The sequence below is a fragment of the Protopterus annectens genome, chromosome 13.part0 (genome assembly GCF_019279795.1).
Source record: "Protopterus annectens isolate FY-2018-M chromosome 13.part0, PAN1.0, whole genome shotgun sequence".
Lineage (NCBI taxonomy): Eukaryota > Metazoa > Chordata > Ceratodontiformes > Protopteridae > Protopterus > Protopterus annectens.
Window position 1 is genome coordinate 814,385,374 of NC_056747.1, and position 25,000 is coordinate 814,410,373.

General features: G+C 41.3%; 1 protein-coding gene across 1 annotated transcript in view; it reads left to right on the forward strand.

Moving 5' to 3' along the window:
- MED13 (mediator complex subunit 13) overlaps positions 1 to 25,000 on the forward strand; it is a 3,555,174-nt gene that overhangs the window by 2,259,347 nt on the left and 1,270,827 nt on the right. Inside the window, exon 11 of the mRNA XM_044054535.1 lies at positions 13,917 to 13,944. Within this exon, the coding sequence (XP_043910470.1) occupies positions 13,917 to 13,944 (28 nt within the window). The remainder of the gene's footprint in view (positions 1 to 13,916; positions 13,945 to 25,000) is intronic.

Sequence of the window (25,000 nt, forward strand, 5' to 3'; positions counted from 1 at the left end):
CTCGGTCCTAGTATCTATAACAGATCGAATTTCTTCAGATTTAAATCCCAGGACAATTGTCAAATTGTCCCATACATACCCATCTTAATACAGTGTCTGCTTTTTTGTTCTCACAGTTGGCCTTTATAAACAGTTTTACTTAGTTTGTTGCTGTTCTTTTTTGCTTGCTGTCACTGTTACATATGTATTAGTTACTGCATTAACTGCTGCCACAAAACTAAGATACCTTCTCAGTTTGTTGCTGCTTTCAACTTTTCCTATGTCATTGCTGCACAAGTGTGATTTAACTGCAGCATTTTCTTCTGCCTTATCACTTGGTTCCTTTTCCACATTACCATCCTCAGTGCTTTTGAAAAAGTTGAGCCTTCTTAACCCCGTAAGTGTCACCTGGGTCATCCTGCATGTTTATTTTAAACAGTACATTAACTGTAAGCCCTCCTGTTACCAGATGTGTTATATCTGCACCAGTTCAACAGATCAACTTCTTTCTCCTTGGAGACTGCCAAACCCTGCTCATTTGTAACTTCCACAGCACAGGAATCTTTTTTTAAACATTCTGAAGCTCCATTTCAAGCACATTTTCCACCAAATTCTTACTTTCCACCTGCAAATGCTCTGTAGCTTTTCTCTCCTCCATGCTGCTGCTTCCTTTAGGCCCTTTCTTTGCTGCTGTAGGAGCCCTCCTGTGCCATCTAACAACTCTAGAGAGTAGGGGTCCTTTATTAAAATCCACAATATACAGTATATATTCTATATACATGCTTTTACGTCATATTTACAGTCAACTTTTTTTCCTTTTTTAAACTTTCCCCCACTCTTTTTTCCACAACCAAAACTTTATTTTTCTGGGACTTTGACAGTATTTATTTCCCATTAAATTTTATCTCATTCAACCATTTATTTCAGATGATCCATATTATACAAAACAATCTTTATCTAATCTATTTTTTCATATTTTCATAATATCCATATTGTGTCATGTCCATATTTATACTTTTGATAGTTTCAATCCTTTTATACTATCTTTTTCACATATCACTTCCCATAATTGATTCACATTCTTATATTTCAGAAAAACATGTTCAGTAGTTTCTATTTCCTCAAAATAGGCACAAACTCTTTCTTTGATTTTCTTCTATGGCATGTTTTCCTTTACTGGAAGCCTTTTTATGGACAGTCTCCACAGGAAATCTACACATTCCACATAATTTTCACATCTTTTCATTCTTGCTTTTATGGCTTTTATTTTTTCTGTCCTCCAAATGCTTCCAAAGAATACATTTTTTTTTTCATTTTATTTGTATACCATTCTTTCCTATTTTTTTCTGTAATTTTAATCAGTATTCCATATTTTATTATTTTTTTCCTTTAGTTTTATTCCTGTTAATACTTCATATAAATTCAGTAAAGCTATATGCACAATTGGATTTATTAAACCCAAATGCCCTTCCTTTTCTTTAACATAAAGATTTCCTCTAACTGGGTTCAACCTAGAACCCCATAAAAAATAAAGTAGTTATTTTTTATATTGCACTGGTATCATAAATATGCTAGCTTGATGTGTGATCTTACCTAGTATTACTGAATTAAATACACATACTTTTTTCCTATATCCAAGTTTAAAATGTTCTCCAAAACATACAAATGTTCCTTATTTTGTGTCATGTTCTTTTGTTGTGTCAGTAACTGTTGCTCATTAACAAAACTTATTCCCAAAGTTTATAGTTCTTCATTAAACTGAATACTTTGTTTCCTGAAAACCCCAGTAATTTACTCTTCCCCGTTAATAGTCAAACCTAATACTCCTAATTCGGGAGTGTTTTAATAGCTGTTCTCATCTATTTTTCATTGTTCATGATTATTGCTAGGTCATTTGCATAAGAAAACATTACTGGCATCTGAATTCCCTGTGGTGTGGAATATTTAGCTTCCTCCAATGCTAAATTTATCTTGCTAACAACTGCATTCATAATTGATGTAAGATATTGCTTGTTGGACATTCCTTATTTGATACTAATTTTAATTTCTATTTTCTCACTTAACCAGGTATTAAATACAGTTTTACTTGTATTTCTTTAGTACACTGATATCAAAATTTTAACTGTTTTATTATTTGTATTCTTTTAAAATTTCCCATAGTACTTCATGCTGTACCGTATCAAATGCTTTACTTGCAGGTCCTATTGTCGATTCTGTTCTTCTGTTTACATCTACCCGATGTCCTCCTATTCCCATGTTGCAGTATTCTTGGTGTGGGATGCAAGCTGGTGGGACATCCAATGGCGGAGGGGCAGTAGTAATAGGCCGTGACGACTTGGCCTTTTTGTGTGGAGGCTCCGCCTGGGCGGCCGACTCTGGATCCATCCTGAGTGCTAATTTCTTAATCTGAGGGCAGCCAGACTGCTGCTGAGTGTCTTTGGGAAAAATGACTGGCAGATTGGACAAGAGGTATGGTCGTGTTCCCGGCTTAGGCGAAAAAACGGCATAGTAGTGAGTCTTTATGTGGAATCTGATGCCCACATTTGCATTCACTCTTCTTAGCGGACATCGGCTAAAAGGGGGATGGCAAACCCAAGCTCAAGCAATAGCAAAAAAACCAAAATCCCCAACAGGGTACTTGGCTTTAGACATCTTGATAGTAGAGGAGAGAGGTGATCGAACTGACGTTCAACTGCTGCTGAAAAGTTCTGAGGTGTGTGTGTGTGTGTGTGTGTGTGTGTGTGTGTGTGTGTGTGTGTGTGTGTGTGTGCGCGTGTGCAGACGTCACATTTAACATTCCTGCTCTATGGTCCTGCATGTGACATCCCATGCACCTACAGCAACCAGGCTTAAGCTTTTGTAAAGGAGTCAACCTTTGGGTCGCCTGAGGTGAAGAATCCCACGCTAAGAATACTGCAACATGGAAGAAAAAGACATCTATGGTTATGGTAAGATTTTGCATAACTATTATTTCTCTTATAATCATTAAAAGCTCTTGGCTCCTTTTTCCTTTTATTCCAAAAACTCTCTCATTCAGTATCTTACTAGCTCTGCTTACTAATCTTTTTTTTCTTCATGAAAATCTTAACACTTTTCAACACAAATGGTTTCTAGTTCTTTGTCATTGCACCCATACATATCCTTTCATCATTAACCCCTTTTTCAAACCACTCATTTAACACCTCTAAAAATACTCCTCTGATGTTGTCCTTTTCATTCTTCCTCACTATTGGATTACAGATCTGACCCTTGGATCTGACTCTGCCCCATTTTTAGACTTGCATCCTAGTCTCGAGCTCTTCCCTGTACCCATAATGCCTTGGAATCTGTAGCTTCCTCAGATCTCGTTTGCTGCCTAGGTGGTACAGATAATGCATAATTTTTATAGCCTTTTCCCCCTCCCCTCCCATCAGTTTTCGGTGGCATTGGAAACTTTTTTTTTACCCTTCTTTTCTGCTGCTTCTCCCATAGTAGTTGTCACTTCTGCCTTCTGTTTCTCTTGTTTTCTGCTTTCTGTATTAGTAAAAAAAAAAAAAAAAAAAACTTACCTTTCTGCAGTTAGTAACACTGTTTTCTCTATCTTCACAGCTGTTGTGATGTGCACCATTTCTTATGTGTAGATGCATGTGTGTGTTTGTGATCTTGCTCCTTTTCAGTCAGGTCTGGTAAACCAACCGGTTTCAAGTGCTGCTTGGATTGTGGGCATAAAATGCCCCATTTTGATGCACACATTGTGTTTACTGCTTAGGTCTGGACCACCTGCCATCAGATTGTGTTGTTAGTGAGGGATTTAATCCTTGGGCAGCCACATATCACAGGAATAAGCTCATCTTAGAAGGACTTTCACCCACTTCTTCATCCTCATCAGGGGGCTCAAACCCCTTCAGTGAGTCATTCTGTCTCATTGGAACGAAGAAAATGCTCTCATAAGGCCTCAAGGGCATCTTCAGACCCTCCGGCAAAATGAACAAAGATCTCTGCTCTAAAACCCACTTCTTCCCTGTCAGATCCTAGGTGTTCCTCTGATCCGACAGGTACCATTACCATGACTGCTTCTCCTAGGCGGTCATCTTCCACCTCTGATTCAGAGACCTCTGATCCAAGAGTTAGGACTCTCTCACCAGAGTTTTCAGTCAGGGCACTTTCCTCAAATGCTGTCCTTGAAGCTTTTACAAACTCCAGCCAGGCTTTCCAGGCCTGCATCATTTGCTTCCTCTTGGTCCTCAAGGAGCCTTTCTGATGTTGATATGGACAGGATGATGCAGAGGTTCCTCAAAGCTCAAATCCAGATGGGGGAGTATTGTCAGCTCCGTCCCCAGTCTGATCTAGGAGTGTTCCTGATGCTCTGATTCAGTCTCCTTCTCCAAACTGACCAGCAAATTACAGAGTCCTGGGATCCTAGGTACCTGATGGAGACTGCGTCTGATCTGAGTAAGCTTCATTTCTCAACTCTGATGGCTACCCTGACCAGCTGTGCTTTGATTTCATCTGATCAGTGTGGGTCTTTGATCCATGATGTTGGAGTCTGATGCAGGGAGAAGTTCAGACCTTCTCAGACCCGTCCCGTTCTCTTGGTGCTTCGGCCCAATTCTGTCTGGAGACCATGGATCAGTTGTTCCCGTCTTTGCTTCCTTGACTGTTTTCCGCTTCAAGGGAAATGGGAGAAGTTTTTCTAGGTCCATTGGCTTTCCAGATTATGGAAAGGGCTTTCTCTCTTCACAGAGAACTGACCTGTTTTACCTCTGATCCTCCCCTTCGTCCTCACTGGATCCAAGTGCTGAGCCCATCATCTCTAGGTCAGCTTGCCTCAGAGCTTGCAAGTTCTCCTGCACCCCCCCCCCGAGGAGGCCCCCCTTTTCTTCTGATACCTCCCCCTGAACACCCCACAGAGAGGAGGTTCCTTGGAAGAAAACGTGCAAAAGGAGGCACGTTGTCTCCCTGATGGAGTCACTCACAGAAGGTACAGACTTTGAGGGAGGAGGGATCCCCATGATCACCACCAGATGTCTTTGGAGACATTTTGGAGATTCTTAGTTGGAAAGGTGTGTTGTGGGCCCAACCTCCTCCTAAACAGTGTTCTTGGAGGGTTTCAGAATGGGCCTGTGTCCGTCTTGGGTGACACTCCCCTCCTCCCCCGGTGGATGAACTCCTTGACTAAGCTTCCTGTCAGAATTGGAAAGAGCAGGACACTATAGTGCCAATACCCAAATGTCCTGACAAATTTTTAGTCCCCCCCCCCCCCAAAAAAAAGTAGGCTTCATTGGTCTAAAGGTGTTCATGTTGATATCGTTGTTGCAGCAGCCACCAGGAACGAGCTAGCCTAATAGAACTCCTCTGTCCATTTGACGAACAGGGAGTCTCAAGCGATGGATAGGTTTGGTAAGTGCATTTATGCCTCAGATACATTTGCACTGAGATTGTTAAATTGCTTGGCACATTTCACATGATTGCAGAGAGTTTTGATCAAGGAACTATCCAACTCTGTTGCTGAGACCATGTTGGATGTGGACTTCAAGAAGGTATCTTCCCAATTCCTAACTCTTCCATGAGGCTCATCTCCTATTTGGCCGAGGGCACCTCAACAGCAGCTTGCTCAGGTATTGCATTCAGAAGACATGCCTGGATGAGCCTTTGTGACTTTGTTAAACCTTTCAACGCATCCTTTGTCATTGCCCCTTTTCTTGGCTTCTCCTTGTTTGGGCCATCCATCAGAGAGAGACTTACCTGCAGCGAGCAGGAAAGAAAGACCCTGTCTGCTGTTGAGTTCATTTTCTACCCCTCAGTGCACCTTTTCCAGAAATCGGCACAGTAGTAAGATTTTATTTTGAAAGTGTCAAGGGTCTTTTCTGGATCAGTGTGAGGATTCTTCCTTCAAAAGGCAGAGGAGGAAGTTTCAATGGTAGACGCTGCCCCAGAGGCAGAGCGGTTCTGTAGACTCAGGGTGACAGAAAACTCTTCTCTGACCAGCCCTATCAGTGCTCCTGAATAGCTACCTGGCTGTCCGTCTCTGGAGGCAGTTGGTGGTCGTTCCCTGCACCTAGACCCGTGGACCAATATGACAACAAATACCTGGGTGCTAAGCTTAATATCCAGAGATTTTTACATTCCCTTTTCTCTTACACTTCCCATGGAAAAGAAGAAACTCCCCAATGTACCACCCAATCAGAGGGAGCATGCAGTACTGGAAAGTCATAAATTACTGCAAGAGTCATCCAAGAGGTTCCATCCAAACAGTATTCGGAACTTACTCCATCTTCTTTTTAGAGCCAAATAAAATTGGGGGACCTAAGATCCATTGTAGAGCTGAGCAATCTAAATCGATTTGTGAAGATGTCAGTGTTCCTGATGGTTATGGTTCTTTCCATTCTACCACTGTTGTGCATGGACAATTGGATGTGCTCGATAGACCTTCAGAATGCGTACTATCACATCAAAATAGACAGATGCTCCAGAAGTCATTTGTGCTTCATGCTGGGAGCCAGTCATTACCAACTCAGAGCTCTGACCTTTAGACTTACCACAGCTCTCAAGGTGTTTACCAAATCCATGGCAGTAATGGCAGCTCACCTGAGACTGAAAAGATTCCAGATGTTTCCATATTTGGACAACTGGCTTCTAACTGCCCCAACCCAGCATTAACTACATCAGGCCAGGGACTATTTGTTCCAGATCTTCAGCTCCCTGTGCATTACCAAAAATCTTAAATCAAACCTATCCCCTGTTCAGAGGTTGGAATTCATCTATGCCTTTCTGTATACAATACACTAGATAGCTTCTTTGTTTCCTCATCGCATAATACCCTTGAGAAACCAAGTACGCGACATAATTTCTTTACTGTCTCCATCAGAGAGATTGATGACTTCAAGCTCTTGATTGTCAACTGCCATCATCCTAGCGCCCTTTGCAAAGGCCTTTATGCGAGTCCACCAGTGGACCTTGTTGTTCAGTGGTCTGTACTTTACCAGCAATTATCTGTTCCTGTCAAGTTACCTCCGATTTACAGAAATCTTCAATGGTGGATTCATTCAGACTACCTGTTCCTGAGATGATTGCAATACACAGCAACATGTCAGTAGTGTGGTATGTCAACAAACCAAAAGGAATCTGTTCTAACCATTTATGCAGAGAGGCCATGAGGGTTTGGGAACGGCCGAGATCTTCAGACTTTTGTCTAGTTGCACCACATATACCAGGGAAACAGACATTCTATCAGACAAACTCAGCAGGTCTTTTCTGGTCCCTCATGAGTAGTTTTAGTCAGTCAGTGGAAAATCTGTCTTTTGGCTGTTGGGGCCAACCTTGTTGTGACCTCTGTGCTTCTCCCCAAAGTAAGTGCAGCAAGTACTTCACTCAGATTCCCCCCTCTGGGGGGTCCCTGAGGGATACTGTAGTTCACAGTTGGCCCTCCAGTCTCCTGTACACCTGTCCTCCTTTACCATTGATCCTGAAGTTTCTGAAGAAAGCCAGAAGGCTGAATAGTTCAGTAATCCTCATCACCCCCTACTGGCCTTGTCCGGTATGGTTTCCCTTTCTCTGGTCCCATATCTCACATAGATTCTGGAGCCCAGACAGGACCTTCTCTGTCTCATCCATCAGTGAGTCAACATCCCAATCTACTCACCTTCAAACTGGCCACTTGGTATCTCCAAGTCTAGTAATTCCACAAAGGTCCATGCTTGCTTCCCCTGATCGAGACATAGAAGCTTTTTGGGAAGCTAAAACTGTTAGTGTACCAAAGAAATGGAAAAGATTTGTCATTTGGGCTTCCAAAGAGAATATTGATGCTTTCTCAGCCCCAATTGCAGCCATCCTTCTCTCCCTTCTTTCTTTGTGGAAAGAGCTAGTATTTGCACTATAAAACTTCAGCTGCCAGCCATTTCCAGTTTTCATGCTGGAGATGTTTCTGGTTCCCGTGCTATATGTTTAAATTATGTAAGGCATTCATGAAAGGGATTTTTCTACTTGGATCCCCAGATAAAAGATCTTACTGTAATGCCGCGGTGGTATGGCGGTAGTGTTGTTACCTCACAGCAAGTGGTTCTCCCGTTCGATTCTCGGCGTGGCTTGGGAGTGTCTTCTGTGTGGAGTCTGCATGTCCTCCCCGCGGTTGGATAGCGTTCGAAAGACATGCGTGCGTAAATGGGCGTGCCTTCGTTGAAGGTTGGGCGTCGAGCTGGCACCTCGCCATTTCGTAAAAATCTACTGCCAATTATTAGTGGACCGGAGTTCCGCTGTGGCGACCCTTTACCAGGAAAAAGCCGAAAGACCAACAACTACTTCTACACCATACGACCTGTTATTCTTCATGGACTAACTCAAAAACTCTTTGAACCAACGATTGAATGAAACTCCTTTCTTGGAAAACCATCCTTTGTTGTCATTGAAACCATCTTACATAATTTTTCATAAAGATAGAGTATCTCCCCATACTAGTCCATCTGTTATGCCTAAGGTAGCCACAGAGACTGATAATTACCAGTCTTTACAGTTGCAGTCTTCTTTCCAAATATTTGTAACAAGGGCGAATATATCTTGCATCTTCTTGATGTTCATAGACAACTGTGACTCTACCTTCATAGAACCAAACAGGGCAGAAAGTCTGACCAACTATTTGTTTTTCTCACTAAACCATCTAGGTCAAGCAGTCTACAAATTTAAATTGGCTAAATGGATTACTGACTGTATTTCACTAATTTATTCAAAAAATGGGTTGAACTTGCCTCGCCCCCTTAAAGCCCATTTTGTACTGCAGCCACTTAGTCAAACACTCATACTTTTGTGACACATTATAAATTGGACATTGTCTTCAGAAGTAGAGCTTCTTTTGGTTGGACAGTGCTCCGGCATGTCCTTCCTTGAGGCCACCTGAGAGTAACATAGCTGGGGGCTGACCCCAGTAGTGAGGAAGAATGGAAAAGGCATCAGATTTAGAAGTTAGGTATTTATCTTTACTTGGCATCTTTGTTGGCCATTTTCATTCTTCCTCACCTTCCCTCCTGGCCATCTGCCAACTTATTGGCTCTTAGAGGATCTATTGGATATATAGGAACCTTTATGTTCCTGGTTTAAGCCTCTGATCTCTTTGTCTCTACTGTTTTCTTCATCTGGTAGGCAGTAAGGCAGCAAACTTGATCTGAGGAAGCTACAGAGATTGTAGGGCATTATGGGTAGAGGGAGGAGCTCAAGACTAGGATCCAAGTGTGAAAAATGCAGCTGAGTTAGATCCAAGGGTTGGATCTGTAACCCGATAGTGAGGAGGAATGAAAATGAAAAACACAGAAGCTGTTATGGTTAGGTACATAACTTTTAAGTTTTGCATATCTCTGTACATTCGATATTCAGTTCCATGTAAACCTGTAGCTGCTTCTGCATTTACTGTTTTTAAAGCTTTTCTACTTAACGTTTCTACTTCTATCATTGTAATATTTTCTTCCATTCTCTCATTATGTTCTTTAACTAATTTTATAATGTTCCATCTGTTTTCCTATGGTTTCACATTTGAAAAAAAGTATTTAGAATGTCTTTTTGTTTGCATTCTCTTTACATTTAACTATATTTCCTTCCTCATTCCTTAATTCTCTTCTTTTCTTTAACCATTTTACTTATGATTGTGGTACTTTTTTCATTGTATAAAATATCTTAAGTAGCATTTTTTTTTTTTTTTATTTTTCCTTGATTAATTTCTTATAATTTTCTTTTTCTAAAAACAACGTTCTTCACTTCTGTCTTTAAAGACTTGACTACTAATTTCCTCATGTTTAGAACTATCTCGAGTTCTTTTTCTCTCTTGCAATTCCAGTACTTTTTATATTTTTCTTTTAAACTAATCCACCAACTTGTCCAATCTTTATAAAATATTCTCATGTCTCTATGATCTAACCATAATAGACTTATTATATTCTTTACACAGTCATTAAAATCTGCTTTATTGATCCTTTTTGTACCTCTGCCTATTTTTATATAATTATTTTCTCTGGAATCTCTGCCCAAATTGCCACGTGGTCTGAGAAACCCGTAATTTTCACTCTTCTGTGTAATATTTTTAAACTCTGATAGTGTAAAATCAATTTCAGTTCTCAAATTACCCCTTTTGTATGTCTGTTTATTTTTCCCATAAGTGCAGCTTTCCACTTTTAATCAAATTTCAAATAGGCTTTTACATCTGCCCCTCCTTTTCACGGTCTTAAATCAGGGTTAATATCTCGCACTGCTATAATTTGCATATTCAAACTTAGATAGTGAAGCATTTTTGTAAACATAATCTCTGTTTCTGTAGTGTGTATGCAAAAAGTGTGGTCACCCTATATATCTGGTTCTTCAATCGTCTCTACTGTTAATATTCTTTCTAGTACGAACGTGTAATCTAAAATTTCTATACTTTACGCAGACTTGCTATGCTTGAACATTTATCTCCTATGTTCCATGTAACCTTACCTTCCCACAACTCATTTACTTGTATTCTTTCTTCCTCTGTTATGTCTATTAATATTATATCCATATCTAATCTACACCATTTCAATATTCATAATCATTGAACATTATTCATGCTAGTCACATTTATAGCTAGGATTCTCACTTTGTGGAAAAGCTTCTAATGTTTTTATCCTTTTGTTATGTTTCCTGCTATCCCTATATTTTTAAATGTGTTCTTTCTATTTTTCCCTCTCATCCCAATAGAGAATGTTTTACTTTTAATTCTTACCATTCTTCATCACTTGAATTACTCAATTCTTCTATTGTCCTTTTTCTGTTTTTTCATTCATATATTTTATATCTATCTTTGCCTTCATTTCTGTTTGTGTGTCTTCTGTTTTATCTACTAAAACAATCTCTATTTCTTGGCGTACCTTTTATACTCTGTAAGGTTCTCTCTAACATTCCATTCCATCCATGAATGTCCTATTTTATCACACTTTATAAATTTCTGTTTGCACTTTTTTTGCTTCTTGATCAACTTTACCACAAATGATACATATTTTATGACAATTATTAAATGATCACTTTTACCACAAAAAAGCATGTTTTTGGTTGACCCCAGTATTTAACCAACCCCTTATTCCCCTCCACATTAATTATACTGGGCAAAGGTGTATTTTGTCATTTTTGCATGTACAGTATAACACATTCCCATCCCCCAATCCATAAACCTCTGTTGCTTTTAATCTTTGTAATGTCCATTACATCTCTGCACACAGATTTTAAATTGTCTTTTAAACTCTTTCAACTTAAGTATGAAATCGTATGAACATTCTTTTTTGGCTTCAGTTTTAAATGCTTGCATAACATACAGATTCCAAAGGTTTTCATGCTTTTTTCATTTTGTTCTATACTGCACTTGCTTTGAAAAAAAAAGTCAGAAAAAGTATCTGTTAATACATATAACTGCTCTTACCTTTTTTGTTTCAATACGCAGTGGTGAAGTGATGCTGACTCGTATTTCATACCTGTCACGTTCCTTTTCTGCTTTGTTTGCTTACCTTTGCTCGATGCTTTCTTATTGTTTTCATCTCTTCTTTCACCTTCTCTTACCATTTGTGCATACTAGTTCTCCTCTTCCCTTATTTCTTGAACTACTACTACTTGTATTCTCTCCATTATTTCACCCCATGACACTGCCTTTTCACTCTGCTCAATAAGGTCTTTCAGATAAACATCCTGCATCCCCCCGACTGGACGGTTTTAACAGCACACTTAGATGTTGTGAAATCAAACAGATGATGAAATATCTCCTCTGAATCCATAATACCGGCTTCAACTCCTTCATTTTACCTTTTAACTGACTCTCCTTCACGTTTTTTCTACTTTCTCCATTCTCTTCACTCTGCTTAGTCTCCGATTCACTATTTAACATATTCAGCTTTTCTGCTGTTTAACAGCTCTGTTCATATCCAAAACCTGAAAAACACCTTCCTTCTCCCCCCATGTTTGATTTTTAGCATCCTGCTTCTCTGAGCTGCAAATGTGCCCAGACCAGAAGACAAGAAGTGTGACAGTGAGCTGAGTCCCCATATGGAAAGAGTAGAAGCTGCCATATGCCCTGGCCAAATTTCCCCTGGTGGTATAAATAACTACCCTGGGTCTCTCATGAAGAGGCCACTAGCCTAGTGAGACCAATCTGGTCAATAAAGGATAAAAATTCCCGAACAGTTCACTGGCTGCATTGTGCCTTTTCTACCTTCACTTGGAACACGATGTGAACATGTCCACATTGCGTGTGGTTCACTCTGAGGGAAATCAGGGTAGAGATCGATCTTAAAAGAGGAAGGTGTGTTTTGTATTCTGCCAAGGTGGTGCTAGCCAATGACTCTGGGAGCATTCTTCCAAAGATCAAGTTCTCCAAAAAAAAAATAGAAAACTGGAGAGAGACTGTCAATACCATCTTTTCCCCTAGGTCCAGAGACACCAAAGTTAGTTAAGTGCTTTTGCTGGCCTGGGCTTTAGAGTCTTTGTCAAGGCATCTGTTGCAATCACTTTTGGCTGTAAACATATCTTCCTAGACTGAGCACATTGAGACATCTAGTTCTGATGCCTCTCGGAGGGCTCCTTCTTCCAGCACTTGGCTTGTAATTAACAAGTGTGGGGGCAGTGTACCTTCGATTTTGTTGTTTGTAAGGAAGTTCTCAGACCATGTGGAGGTCATGGTCACTTTTCTGTAAACCAAGGCCCGCAGGGATGTTTACCCAGAGTGTTGCCTAAAGCACCAAAACTGGTGACTGTTAGCTTGCTTTGGCTTATGTTGAGAGGAGTCTTGACTCCATCCACGCCTCAAGGCTTCTTCACAACAGGCATTTGAGTTGGCTTGTGACTTTGTCTCTTGAAGTCCAAGCAGCCTGCATTTGAAATTCCTGAGGTATCAGAGGATGCTTTTTAGAGAGAGAGAGTAAAACTTCTACTCTGAGAATTATGATACCCCAGGATTGGTGGCAGATGAGACATTCTGTGCTGGCCAACTTCATTCTGCTACTATCTGATTCTTTCCCTTCAGAGGATCTCTCTATTGAGGCACTCCTCAAGTTATGAAAGATTGCTGCACAGTGTTAACAGGATGGTTTAAAGCCCTTCCAGTGTGAAAATTGACACTGAGAAAAAGCTAATAAAAACTATCAATCTGAGTAAAAACTAGAAATTATACAGTCTATAGGCAAAAAAAAACACATTTGGAGATTGTAAGAAAAAAATCAATCCGAAAAGGAGAAGAAAAAAAGTTGTATCCAGCAGCTGTTCATCCAAAAGCAGTTCATGCCTCTGCTTTGGTACAGAAGATGGCTTCCAGTAATTTATAATTAAAAAGTAAATGCTCACAGAAAGGTTTAAACTGAAATACTGAGGGAGTGTATGAAGTTAAATAATGAAAGGCTAGAAAAATAGCTTTAAGTAGGTATTCAGATGAATTGATAAAACTACCAAAATCAGAGACTGAAATGAAGTAAAGGCAGGCTGAACATGAAGCTTCTTAAGAGTTTTCAAAAACAGTAGCTAGAACATGCAGCAAAAACCTGAGATTTTCTGCTTACCAGAGACATTGTAAGGAGCAGTCTGAATTAATTTTGTGAAAGTAGAAGTAAGCAACTAGACTGCTCCACAGCAGTATTTTTTTAATTGAAAGGGGCACATCAAGTGTTTGTTTCAAGTGTGACCATGAGGACCGATTAGTAAAGATGGTCATGCCAGAAGAAAAAGCTGCTGCTGACAAAATTGTCAGAGTGGAAAAGTAGTGCAGATGGCGACAGGAGAGTGTTTGTGGAAAATGATTATTCGCTGTATACAAGGCAGAAGAGAAGCAAGATTATCCCAGCAATCAGTAAGTGTTGACATGGGTGTGAGATCCAAGTGCTATATCCTGCTATTTTTAGAATATTTTTCCTGGAGGGTAAGACTATTTTTGACACAGAATCAGTTAAGGTTGTAATCATTAAACAAAGAGTGAGCCATCAAAGGGGGACTCACCTTCTCATTCTTCTGACAGTAACAAAATCCACAGCGACTTTGTCAGTGAAATCTTTTCTATTGTTTCAAGGGAAATTCTTGAATGACAGGAAAGCATAGGAGCTGACTTGAAAAATCACTTGTACATTGGGCTTAACCAAAGACTAGTGTGGGAAGATGGGTAATAAAGATGACTAGCACCATTGTGAAATTAGTGAGTAAATGGGAGACTAAAACCTCAATCCAATTAGATATAGAAATAGACATGGAAAATGTGGCTTTGGGTGGTGAGAAAGACAGGAATTTTTTGCCTGGGTAGAACTGGTGGGAGACAGTAAAGTATATATCCCATTTTGTCACTAATGTTTAGAAAGAAAACAATGCGATTTGAAGAAGTAACTAAGTAAAATATTTTCTGTTTGAAATGTTTCATGATGTAAATTGCATTGTATAGTGTAAAGTTGTGTGTAGTGCGCAGTCAGGGGCATTTCAAGTGTGAAGTAAGGGAGTCACATCAGTGACTGCTGTGTATGTTAAAGACATTAAAGAAATAAACTACTTTTTCTTCGCTATAAGGTGTACAGGCTTTACACTGTAACAAAGTCAGAAAGCCTAAATAGAAGGAAGTTAAAGTACATTATATGATCGTGGGCTGCTGGGGTGAGGGAAGTAAATGTGTGTTGGCCATATTTTATTTAAGGAAGTAGTTTACCTGTTTTGCAGAGATGGCTAAATTCATGTCCTTGGTTTAGGCTATACACTGTAGGGTTTAAGCAAATAGGCTTGAAAAATGATTCAGTGATGGAAGGCATGGAAATTTGTAAAGTTTTGTCATCTGTTTGCAAAGTCATTAGATATTTTTTCCATTAGTAAGGGCATTCATTGGGAGTCAGTATGTCTGCATGTGCAAGCAATTAACTGGGATGGTTGAGCAGTATATGTTCTGACTGAAAGTAACAGATTCTTGTGTCTGCAAGGTCACTGTGGTGTTTTTTTCATCACCATCTGCATTTACTTGGAGACGGTCTGTAGGTGCAAGCAGCTAATCATGAGAGTCTGAACACTGCCTTTTGAGTAACTTGTACAGAGTACTGTGTAATTAACATTTAAAGGTACAATAACAAGCAGATAATGACAAATTAAGTTTGAAACTATGGGGAAGGGAGTAAGATGTCCTGACTGACATCACTGTTGCAGTCTTTTAAACGTATTTTTTTGTCCATTGACATCCGGCTGGGATACCAAAGTTTTGCCTTCCCGATGGTGTACATTCAGTGTGTTACCTCTGCTCGTATGTGTTGGAGGCAAATGGCCAAATGTATGCAGGAGTACTTCAATTTCATCTCCAGCCTGACCACAGGTCGTGCATCTATCAGACTGATCTTTGGAATGTTGGCACAGTTGCTTTGCTTTTCTGCATTTCAGACAAGTGCCCCGTTGGGGAACCTTCCTTTTTCAAGTTCTTGGATTGTGTTGATTATTTTTGTTAAATGTCAGCTAGGGTGGGCAAGTGCTGTAGGCCAATCCTGTACATGTATTTGCACACTAAGTGTCTTTTGTTTAGGCCCTGAACACCACTACAAAAGTTTCTCCATCTGGAAGTCAGTTGTTCACTTTAGCATGTTCCTCAAAACAATGTATAAAATACCTGGCTCAAGCAAAATGGTGGAATACCTGGCATCTGACATCCCTCTTCTGCCAAAGAAGAAATTCAAAAGACCCCAAGATGGTTCACATCTTTGCATTTCTTGAGTCAGGTGTACCTGGTGAGGTTGCAGAGCTTGCAGTCTGTTGGATATCTCATCAGCAGCCGATTACCGAGGTCTTGTTGGAGGTTGGTATGGCTTTTGAGGTTTTGCAGGCAGCAGACACCTCGGATGAACCACATATTATTTCTGAGGGTCCACAGAGTTACTCGTATCCTAGTCAGGGAAGAGGTTCTGTAATGTGCCAAGGTTCTGAACTGCCAAGGCTCACTCAAGTGATGTCACACCTTAAAAGAAAAAGCAGAAAACTAGGCATGTGATCTAAACTACAGCTTTCAAAGAAAGTGAATAGATGGACTTTTCCAGGGCTTATTTAAAGCAGTCATGGCCCTGAAACCACTTCCTTTTGTGCCTCAGCTGCCACAGGCCACACCATAAAGACACACTCAAGATTACTCTTCCTCTGAGGATGAGCAGAATATGGTTTCTGATCATTCCCTGAACAGTTCCTTACAGATGTATTCCCAGAACAAGTCTCCTCTAATGAAGGGGAAATCCCTTATTGAGGAGGCATCCTTTAGGGGAAACTATTTAGAACATGAGGAATTTTGATTGACCATCAAAGCAAATCTTGAACGTTCACAAGAGGTACTGAAGTTTCCTGGAAATGGGCACTCCAGCCCCCTCTTCAGTCGAGGACACATTTCATTCTACATCTTCAGCTTCTGATTCTCAACCTCCTGCACCTAAAAAAAAAACATTCTACAAGGTGCATGATAAACTGAAATGCCTATATAAGAAGCCTGTGGATGACGCAGCTGCCGTCTCCCTGTCCATGGCCGTGCCTTCTAAGCTGCTTCCCAGTGCTAACTCCCTACCCACACACAAAGGTAATAGGACTATTGATAGGTGGGGAAAGAAGGTGTACACCTCTTGCACATTTTCATTCAGAGCTATCAACTACCAGTTGCAGATGACTAAAGATTTGCTATCTGTCCTGCAGTCTCTGAATAAGGTCATGTTGGAACCACAGTCTGCAGGTTCTAAGCAGCAAATACAGACCTTACTGTGTCAAGCTACTCCGATTGCTAGGCACAGCATCAAATGCAGTTATGATGCTGTGGATGCCTTTTCTAGGGCTGCAGCGTCAGGTTCAGTCAACAGATGTAATGCATGGTTGTACTGCCAACCCATTCTTGAGGGCTTCAAATCTAAAATCCTAAATTCACCTCTAGGCAAAGACCTCAAGTTTGTCTCAGAAGCCTCAAAACTATCAAAAGCCCTACAAGAGCAAGGTAAAACTGTGATGGGTTTCTAGCCAAATTTTACCTTTTACAGTCCCTAGATAACACAGGAACTACTGTGCCAAGTTCACATCCTTTAAAGGACAACAACAGGATTCTATTATTAAATGCTAAACTTCTGTCGTTTTTCTCCCTATTTACTGTCCCTGCTATGAATAATGACAATACAGCATTTAAAATATTTTACCTTGCTGTAGTGTGCTGTACTGTACTGTAGTGGTTTGACTTTCAAAAAAACTTTTATCCTGCCCTGGAAAAGCTTGCTGCAGTCTCCAGTTCATTGATGTCATCAAGACCACTGAATACAGGTAGTTTTCTGGCCAATTTACTCCCCAAACTGTCATCACCACGACCGTTTTAACCCCACCCCATGCTGTGATGTCACAGCTCCCCGGTCCTCCTACCCATACAGAAAGGAAAGACTAGAACAAGGAAACAGTACATGAATAAAGTCTCCTGCTATGAGCTGTCAATCACAGTAAGTAACAACTCAGATTACCCTTAGCACTTTGACCACTGGGGAAGTTAGGTGTGAAGGGGGGTGGGAGGTGAATCAAAGTACTACAATTCAGGCTTCACAAAAGACTGCGATGTATCCATTCTAAAAAGCAGCAGCAGTAAAAAGCACTTTGAAGGTCTATTCTTTGGTATTTGCACTATTTGTGTCTGAAGTAGTCGTTGAACAGCATGAAATGTTACTTAATACTAACTGAAAGACAGCAGTGTATGCATGCATAATCAATGCAGTAACAGAATCTTTAGGAAGAAAGAGGCCTGCATCATGTAACTTATTGCATCCATGCACTAGATTGTGGGATACCTAGAGGCAAACTAAACGATCAGAATTACTTCAAGATGCCAGACCCCATGTGCTCAGTCAGAAATTATGTATAAAAATATTTAAAAACCTGTAATTAGTCCCAGAGTGGCATTAAAATGTAGGAAACACCAAATCAAGATGAAATAAACATTTTTTTGAGTTTGTGGGTGAAGTCCTCCTTTAAGATGGGACCCTTAGTCCACTCTGACAAACCACATAGGGAATCTCCTTTGGGGAGGCCTGCCTTCAGAGGCAAAAAACTGTTGACTGCCTTACAAACTATGCCTCTCCCTCCTCATACCCTCCACCCCTCTTTCAAAAAGACACCATGCCCCTTCCTTTCTGGGAATGGTATCTACAGACAAATGGGTTCTGACCATCATCAAAGGATATGCCACATCTTGGGAAAGCATTCCCTGTCTGAAAGGCCTGCCTCCTCCTCCACAAAACTAGCTCCCTTTACTAGAATATATCATTCAGGACCTGCTAGGTCATAGCACCATAGAATGAGTGCCAGGAAATGTTTCTATTCCTGAATTGTTCTGGTGCCATGGAAAGAAACGACAGTGGAAATTTATTTATTGACATCTGATTACCAAGAAAGTCCAACTGGGTAGAAGCCCATTTTCCATGGAGGCCTTGGGAGAAAAGCTCCAAATTATTACAGAACATTTCAAGAACAATTTTACAATCTTCAAAAATAAAAACAAAAACATCTGCAGTTTGAATAGTCATAACAAATTAGATATAATATAAAAACATTGGTTAAGAATCAATGCAATGTGTATGACAGTCATTTAATATTTAGAGACGTTTTAGACAGTTTATAGAGAAGTTAAAGGCAAGTTAGTCTAATACAAATAGGAATTGCAATATGAAGTGAGGGAAAACAGACTTATTATTTAGAGAGAGAGTCAGGGAAGAGAATTAGATAGTAAGGAAGTGAAAAAAAGGAAAATAAAGAGATGTAAGGAATGAAAAACTACTTGTTCACATTTAAGGATATAGTTTATCCTGGTTTTGAGCAAAAACAGATCCAGATTTCAGCTAGGAAGTCTTCAGAATTGTTAAAGATGGGATGGTATAGACCTGATGGATACAGGTAAGACGTTCCAGGCCTTAACCTTGTATGAGTACAGACAATGCCCAGCAGACTTGCTAGGTTTCTAGACACGTGTTTTGATCGCTGGATTGCAGTGACCGACTGGGAGCATAGCTGTGTAGAATTTTTTTTAGCACTGGACAGGCACATGGAGGCTGTATAATTTTATAGTTGGTAAGAGGTTGTATATATGTTAGTTGATGTGACAGTCTTAGCCAGTTTAGGCTTTCAATTGCTATACAGTGGTGGGCTCTGAAAGGGGGTATGTGCTGCAAATTTAGCAACTTTGTTTTAGCATCGTTAAAGTTTTAATTTTAATGAAGCATGGAGGTTAGTAAGGATGGGAGCACAATGAAGAAGAGTGAGGAGAAGATATGTAGTGGCAAGTGTAGTTTTAGTTGCATCAGTGAAAGAATTTTTGGATCTGTAAAGCATCCCTAGTTTTTGTATGAGTTTTTCTTATGCAGTTTTGTATATGCAAGTCAAAAGTAAGATTATCATCCACCCTCACCCTAATAGTTTGGTATGAGAAGTGACTTCAATGGCTGTTATCAAGAGAGAGGACTTTAAATAGTTTTTTTTTCCCCCATGAGAGAGGGATTGAGGGAAATAGTAGTTGCTTGGTCTTTTTGAGCTGAGCGTGAGGTGTGAGTTACAAAGCCATGTTTCGGTGGCTGTTAAAGATTCCCAAGTAATTTTTGGAGATGTACCATGTTATCAGGTGTGTAAAGGAGATTGGAATCATCTGTGTATTGTATTAGGGTGGCCTGTTGTGTGGATTTCTAGAGGGTGTTGGTGAAAATGTTAGAGGAGAGCACCAAGGAATAGAGCCTTGTGGTACACCGGTAGTGACTGGGAGTTGGGGAGAGAGCATGTGGTGCCATTTTATTAACTGATACCTATTGGACAGTTAGCTTTTGAACCACAGAATAGTGGCTGAGAGAGACCTGGTGAGGGCATTTGAAGTAGAGGTTTGCTCTGACAAACTGTGTTGAAGGATTTAGACAAGTCTAGAAATAGGGAAGAGACTAGTCTGCCATTAACTCTAGCTTTGACCGTGTCTGTATAGGTTAGAAAGGCAGTGCTAGTACTGTGGGAAGGATGGAAGCTACATTGTGTAGGGAGATAGGAGTTCTTCCTGCAGGAGATACTCTAACAATTGTTTTTGAATAAATTTTCAAATATTTTGACAAGGGGAGATAAGATTGCTATAGATCTAAAGTTATTGTCTTCTTGAATTTCCTCCTTTGTGCAGTGGGATAATGCGTGACTTTTTCCAGAGAGAAGTAACCTGGGATTCTTGGATTGACCCATTTGTAAGGATTGAGATGGGATAGACCATGCTATTGGCTGCTATTTTAGTTACTCGCTTTGATGGTCATCAGCTGAAGAAGAGCATGGTTTAAGATTGAGTAGTTTTATACATGCTGTGGCACAGGTTTGAAGGTGAAAGTGGACGTGTTGATATGTGGCTGTTACGGTTGGTACTGGATCTTGAGGAATCCTTAGAGATGCTGCATGATCTAGAAAATAAGAGTTGAACTGTATTGCAGTTTTAGTGGTGAGTTATTGGTTGAGGAGTTTGGGTTGAATTTTTGGTTGGGATGTGAGATTTCTTTAATAGATGTCCAAATTTTTAAGGTTGTGTTCAGTATTCTGAAAGTTATTATAGTATACTTTTTTTGTTTTCATTTATTTCCTTTTTAGTATGATTGTGAAGCATTCTGAAGTTTTCAAGATATTGTGCTGTTTTTTATTGGGATCATTCTGTCTCTCTCTCTCTCTCAAATACTTTTCTAAAGGTACCCACTGTCAAAATGCTCTCCTTGCACACCATTCTGTCTTTTATTCTTTGTCGTTCTTGTATCACTAGATCTAAAGGATGCCTACATCCACATCTCTATTTGACCCTCTTGCAGGAAATTCCTCAGGTTATTCTCTGGCTCATCACATTTTCAGTTTACTGCTTTACTGTTTGGTCGGTCTTACTGCACCAAGAGTTTTTACATAGTGCTTGGCTCCAGGGGTAACCTTCTGTTGCACACAGGGAATTTAGATTTTCCCTTATCTGGATGACCTACTTTATTCAAGCTCTCTCCAGAGACTCTCTTATTGAGCATGTAAGTTTCACAGTACATCTCCCATCTATCGTATGGTTCACAGTCCACTTAAAAAAAAAATCTCACACCCACTCAGGACCTAGTCTGTAGACTAGGCACACACAGGATGCTTACCTTCCCTCCTCAGGAAAGTTTTCGGTCTAGCCACGTTTTTCAGAAACCTGTGCTGTTTCTCACTACATGTAAGGGAGATAGCTTTGGGTTTCTTGGCAGCTAACATTCTAGTGCTACCTCTGGCCAGACTCCATATGTAGAAAATGCAATGGTACTTGAAATCAGTCTGGTCTCAACATTACCAACCCCTTCCCCCTGTGTTGCCTTGTCTCAAAAAGGAGCTACTTTAGTGGTAAAAACAGATCATGCTCAAGCTGGGCTTTCATTTCACCCCAATTCTACCCAGCCAAGTTCTTCCCACAGCTGCCTCGGACAGGGCATGAGTGCTTTGGACAAGATTCCCACCAATTACAGCGGAAATGGCCTTCCCCATCCTGAAGTAACATATCAACCTGAAAGAAATTAGTTTTACTTGTATTTACTGCAGATATTTTCCCTTCTGTCGAAACCAGGATCGCTATTGGTGTACACCAGCCACACTGCAGTTATGTGATGTCTGAATAAACAAGAAGCACAAGATTGTGCCCACTGTGCAGGCTAACGCAGGAGGCATGGCCCCTAGTTATACAAATGGGCATCTTCATATATTCTCTCACAGGAGAATGTACTGCTGGAGTCTAAGCAGGTCATTTGAGGACCCTCACAAAGGAACTTTGAACGAGCAAGTCTTCAAAACAGTAAGGTATCACTGGGATACACTCCAAGTAAACCACCTTGCTTCACCAGAAAACAACCAACTTCCCCTGTTCTGCACCAGGAATCCTTCCCTCTTGGCTTGTGGGACAGATGTCTTCTTTCCAGTGGTGCATGAGGTTCCTGTATGCCTTCCCCCCCTCTGCCACTACTTCCAAAAATCCTTCTAAAATTTTAAAAGAAGCTCCAGCGCTCCTACTCATGGCCCCCCTGTCTGGCCATTGGTTCCTTGGCTCCTCTCATACTTTACCTTTCCAAAATACCATTGCAACTATATCTGGTCACTCAATACCAGGGTCTACTTCTCCATCCAAATTTAGCCTCTGTCTCTCCCTCTGTGGATAATAGGTTTCTTGTCCCTAAAAGACACCTCTTGCTATTCTATAGGAAGCCAGAAAACCTACAACCAGGAAAGTCTTATACAGCCAAGTGGAAAAATGTTCAATGTGGTGCTTAAAGCACAGCCAGGACCCATTCTTATGAGCTACCAGACGGCACAGTGGTTAGCGTTGTCACTTCACAGCAATAGTTTGTCAAGTTCATTTCTCATCTGGGGTGCTTTCTGTGTGGAGTCTGCCTGTCCTCTCTGCATTCATGTGTTTTTCCTCTTGGTGCTCCGGCTTCTTCCCATATTCCAAAGCCATACATCTAGAGTGTTTCTCCTCAGACCTCCGCTGAAAATGGGCTCTGTCCCAGTCGGAACCTCCTAGTAAATAAATGTTAAGTACCCCTTCAGACCTCAAATATCTCTGAAAATTATTACACTCTGGTTTGGGTCTACTCTTCCATTAAAGCCCATCTGTCTGCCGTTAGCGCCTACTTGCCTCTCATGTTCAAGATGGAGGTCAGACTTTTCCTGAGGGAGTTTGTACCTTAAGCCACTTAAGAAACCTATTTCTCACTGGGATCTCAGCTTTGTACTGGAAAAAAATTACTTTGCCCCATTTTGAGCCAGCTGCTTCTGCCATTTTAAAATTCTGCACCTGAAAGACAATCCTCCTGCTGACCCTTACACCTGCCTATAGTGTCTGAACTTCATGGTCTTGTGACTATTCCCCCCTTTCTCATTTTCCATAGGGGTAGGATGACTCTTAACAGTCAGATATTCATTCATGTTTGAAGTAGTGAGTGAGATGTCCCTCAACCAGGCTGTTCATCTGGCTTTTTCCCCTAAACTGCAGAATAAGTGGGAAAGAATTTGACACTCAAACATTCACATGCAGCTAAAGTTTTACTTGGAGAAGACAAAAAACTGTCAAAAAAACTGGTCACCTTTTTGTTGGATTCCAAATTTGGCCAACCCATCTCTAAGCAAACCATTGCATCTTGTATATCGAAGGCTGTTTCTGTCTGACACACACACACACACACACACACACTCTCTCTCTCTCACGCACACACACTCTCACGCACACACACTCTCTCACGCACACACACTCTCTCACGCACACACACTCTCTCACGCACACACACTCACTCTCTCACGCACACACACTCACTCTCTCACGCACACACACTCACTCTCTCACACTCACTCTTTTACTCTCTCACACACACACTCGCGCGCACACTCTCACTCTCGAGCACATACATGGTCTCCCTCACACAGACGCACGTACTCTCACACACACGCACACTTCCTCACACACTCTCATGCACACTCTCACTCTTACACACTCTCACTCTTACACACTCACTCTCACTCTCACACACTCACTCTCACACTCTCACACTCTCACACTCTCACTCTCACACTCACACACACACTCTCACACTCTCACACTCTCACACTCTCACACTCTCACACTCTCACACTCTCACACTCTCACACACTCTCACGCACACTCACTCTCGCGCACTCACACACTCTCTCGCACTCGCGCACTCTCACGCACACTGTCACATGCTCGCACACAGTCTCTCGCTCATTCACACACACTCACTATCTTTCCCACACTCACTCTCACACACACTCTCACTAACTCACACACACTATCTCACACTCTCTCTTACACTCACTCTCGCTCACACTCTCGCACACACACTCTCGCACGCGCACTCACACACTCATGCACTCTGACGTGCACTCTCTCACACACGCGCACACATTCTCTCACTCATTCACACACACTCACTATCTCTTGCACACACTATCTCACACTCTCTCTCATACACACTCATACACACTCATATACACACTGTCTCTCACACTGTCTCTCACACTGTCTCTCACACTGTCTCTCACACTGTCTCACTCTCTCACTCACTCTCACACTGTCTCACTCTCTCTCACACTGTCTCACTCTCTCACACTGTCTCACTCTCTCACACTCTCACTCTCTCACACTGTCTCACACTCTCACTCTCTCACACTGTCTCTCACTCTCACTCTCTCACACTGTCTCTCACTCTCACTCTCTCACACTGTCTCACACACTCACTCTCTCACACTGTCTCTCACACACTCACTCTCTCACACTGTCTCTCACACTCTCAGCCTGTCACTCACTCTCACACACTCGCGCATAATCTCTCACATACTCTCACTGTGTCTCGCATGCACTCACACACACGCACGCACACTCTTGCATGCCTTTCACGCACTCTCTCTCACACACTTGCGCACTCCGCTCACGCACTCTCACTCTCTCTCACACACTCTTACACACACACACACTCTTACACACACACACACTCATGCACTCTGACGCACTGTCACGCACTCTGGCGCATTCTCACACACACTGGCGCACTCCCTCTCTCGCGCACACTCACATTCTCCGTCATACTCGCACTCCTCACTCTCACACACTCTCACACACCTCTCTCTCACACTCCTCTCCCTCTCACACTCCACACTCCCTCTCACCTCCTTACACTCCCTCTCACACTCATACACTCCCTCTCACACTCATACACTCCCTCTCACACTCATACACTCCCTCACACTCATACACTCTCTCACACTCATACACTCCCTCTTACACACATACATTCACTCTTACATTCATACACACTCACACACTCCCACACACACTCTCACACTCCCAGACACACTCTCACACTCCCAGACACACTCTCACACTCCCAGACACACACACTCACACTCCCACACACACACACTCACACTCCCACACACACACTCACACTCCCACACACACACTCACACTCCCACACACACACTCACACTCCCACACACACTCACACTCTCACACTCTCTCACTCTCTCACACACA